General features: G+C 47.9%; 1 protein-coding gene across 1 annotated transcript in view; it reads right to left on the bottom strand.

Annotated features, from left to right (window-relative positions):
- Positions 1-530: 530 nt before the first annotated feature.
- Usp11 (ubiquitin specific peptidase 11) overlaps positions 531-3,237 on the bottom strand; it is a 16,532-nt gene continuing 13,825 nt past the window's right edge. The window contains exons 14-21 of the mRNA XM_028776123.1: positions 3,025-3,074; positions 2,553-2,843; positions 2,396-2,466; positions 2,032-2,144; positions 1,617-1,766; positions 1,416-1,531; positions 1,138-1,226; positions 531-1,049 (exon numbers count right to left, since the gene is read on the bottom strand). Coding sequence (XP_028631956.1) covers positions 906-1,049; positions 1,138-1,226; positions 1,416-1,531; positions 1,617-1,766; positions 2,032-2,144; positions 2,396-2,466; positions 2,553-2,843; positions 3,025-3,074 — 1,024 coding nt within the window. The 3' untranslated portion in view covers positions 531-905. The remainder of the gene's footprint in view (positions 1,050-1,137; positions 1,227-1,415; positions 1,532-1,616; positions 1,767-2,031; positions 2,145-2,395; positions 2,467-2,552; positions 2,844-3,024; positions 3,075-3,237) is intronic.

Here is a 3,237-nt window from a genome sequence, read left to right as displayed (position 1 = left end):
ATACATAGTCCTTACAGCAAGTACTTTAAAAGCTTTTGAAAGACAGCACCTAGCTGGGCAGTGGTAGCGCACGCCTTTACTCCCAGCACTTGGGAGGCAGAGGCAGGCTGATTTCTGAGTTCGAGGCCAGCCTGGTCTACAGAGTGAGTTCCAGGACAGCCAGGGCTACACAGAGAAACCCTGTCTTGAAAAACAAAAACAAAACAAAAAAGAAAAGAAAGACAGCACCTGCTGCTCAGGTGACTAATAAACAATCAAAACTGCTAGCTGTGGTGGCCATGCCTTTAATCCCAGCACTTAGGAGGCAGAGGCCCCAATCTCTGAGTTGAAGGCCAGCCTGGTCCACACATTGAGTTCTAGAATACCCAGGAGCCACACAGACAGACCCTGTCTCAAAAACAATGAACCCAGTCAGAACAGCATCAAGCACATACCATACCACATACATACCTTCAATGATTACACAGAACAAAGACCTATGACTGGTGCGTAGAAAGTACATATGAAGAAAACAATCCACACTGGTAAACGTGGAGTCGGGAGCTTTTTATGTATACTTAACACAGAGAGGAAGGTATGGTTTCAATAAGAAAATACACTCTGTGTTCATGTGAACCCCAAGTATCAGCCACTAAGAACACTTTGGCATGAGGAAAAGAGGGAAGGGAAGCATAAATAAGACTAGGAGGGGAAGTCACTGCTGTACGGGCACACACAGGCAGGGGCACACTGCCAGGAGCACGGGGTCTCTTCTTTCTGAGAGAGTAATACAGCGGTACAAGAGAACAGTAGCCACAGACTAAGCCTGCAATGTCTGGGGGAGCGGTGAACACAGGAAAGAGACAGGGTAGACAGGAAAGAGTGGCAAAGGGGGCTTCCTCCTCCATGGTAGGTTCCAGGGCTCTTTAATTGACATCCATGATATCAGAGTTGGGTGTAGAACTGGAGGCAGGAGAGGCAGGGGAGGCAGGGGAAGCAGATGAAGCAGACTGGGACTGGCGTCGACCCACATCTTGGCGTTGATAGAACAAGACATAGGCTGCCTTGGACTGCAAAGAGAGAACATGGGTCAGTTTGGAAGTCAGAAGGGGATAACATAAAAGGGGGAGGGGGCAAGAAGAGGTACAGAAGCTATACCTCAATCTGATTCTCATTCACAGGTGAGACACTATTGTCATCAAAGTAGTGCCACTGGCCACTGTCTTTGTTACAGGCAAATGTTGTATCTGAAATAAACAGAAACCATTCTCACTACCCTCTTAGCTCTCTAGAGCAGCCACATTTACTTTTATGCTCCTCTTGCCTTGATAATTTTGTCTCTGACCCATATACCTAGTCGTGTACTGAGTCTATCCTGATCCCTAGTCTAGATAGCCCCAACCAGGGCATGCCCCTCCCCACAGCCTGGTACATACAGTGTCCATCACGCATGCCACCATAATGGTTGGAAACTGCGATGAGATCATATTTATACATGTCTGGAGAAGATTCAGTCTTTGGTTTGATGACAAACTCAGAGAAATCCAGATCTCTGTGGGTGAGAAGACAGTAAAATACTGGTGGGCTCCACCTGTACCTTCCCAGCTCCCACAGCCTTTCTCTGCAAAGTTCCTGACCGGATAGGAAACTGCACCAGGGTGTCCAGCTTCTCCCGGGAAAATTTGGAAAATGAAAAACGCTTCAGGTGGATAATGAGAACTTCAGGTAGCATCCAGAGGTCCAGTTTCTTGGTGGCCAGCTGGTGCTGCTTGCAGGAGGAGCAGTACCTACAGACAGAATCCAGGTCATAAACGGACACTCTGAGCATCTGCCTCAAACCTTGTGTGTTCTTCACACACACCATCTAGTCTACAAAGATTCATTTTCATTCATTCCCTCTCCCTCTCAGACAGTTTCACTAAAAGACTGTAGGCATGTACCACTTGTTTTCATTTTATAAAGAAGTTCTGACTTTTGTTCCTGTTTGTGAGTACTTCTGTTAAAGGCTCCAGCTAGTCCCACTCATGAAATCTCTGAATGGCAGGCACTCACCAGGGGTTCTCCTTCTCAAGGGTTTCCACAGTGGTGAAGAGTTTGATGCACTCCTTCAGCTGCACTGGATTTTTCTTCAGCATGTATCCCACACAGTCATGCTTCACATAACCCTGGGGAGGGCAGTTTAGTGTCCAGAGGATCAGACATGAGGAAGAGAGAGAAAAATAGGGCAAAATGCAATCACAGACCAAGTGAGTCAGAACCTGAGACCATGGCACTCTCAGAGGTATGCAGGTGCCAAGACCAGGCCAGTCCTGGGCCTGGATTTCTTGGCTCTATTCCTAGCTGGAGTTAGGAGAGGATGTATAAAGGGTTGCAGTGTGAGCTACAAGACCATCCCTTAGGTCCCATTTCCATTTACCTCAGCCTCCACTTCATCATAGTAACGCCTCTTCATCTCTGGTTCCCAATCCATGGCAATGTATGGCTGGGCTAGGGGTGCAGAGAAGATAGTTATAGTTATGTTCCTGTTGCTAGGACATCCTCCTGTTATCTGTAACCCTAGCCAGGTGACATACTTTGGACTTCTTCAGGTGAGGTGGTCCGGTCACTGGTTCCATTGGAGTTCACTGTCTGCAGAGTAAACAGTTGCTTTCGTCGTCGCCTCGGAGGCCACTGCGATGTGTGGAGGCTGTTATCTAAGAGGAATGGGCATGTCCCAGTGACCCCAGAGCTGGTGCCAGCCTGGTCCTGCTCTGCTTCTTGGGTGCCATCATTAACGGTAGGCCCAGACACTTCTTCCTTTTCTTCTTCACTACTGCTATTATCTTCTTCTTGTTGTTCGACATCCTCATCCTCATCTTCATCCCCTAGGATGAAAATGTCAGGGATCAAAATGTGGGTACTTCAGGGAACTGGGCTTCAACACAGAGGAACCCTGTGTGTGTTATATCCCCCAAACCCACTGCTCCTCAGCCCTTCACCCCTGCTAAGTAAGATACACTCATCCTTACTGGACCTCTCTCCCTTCTCACCTTCTTAGGGACTCACCTTTCTCTTCTCCATCATCCTCATCTGAGGTGGGTTTGGTCACATATCGTCTGTAACAGAGCAGAGAAGACTCCCAAGGCAGGGGCACAAGGATAGAGGGGCATCCCAAGGTTTTACTTGAGTATGGTGGAGAAGTTAGTGTTAAACACACACATGCAAGAGTCTGTCTCTCTCTCTCTCTCTCTCTCTCTCTCTCTCTCTCTCTCTCTCTCT

Source organism: Grammomys surdaster, unplaced genomic scaffold, assembly GCF_004785775.1.
Source record: "Grammomys surdaster isolate TR1022 unplaced genomic scaffold, NIH_TR_1.0 265, whole genome shotgun sequence".
Lineage (NCBI taxonomy): Eukaryota > Metazoa > Chordata > Mammalia > Rodentia > Muridae > Grammomys > Grammomys surdaster.
The sequence above is the reverse complement of the archived record's forward strand: the minus strand, read 5'-3'. Positions and strand labels throughout refer to the sequence as shown.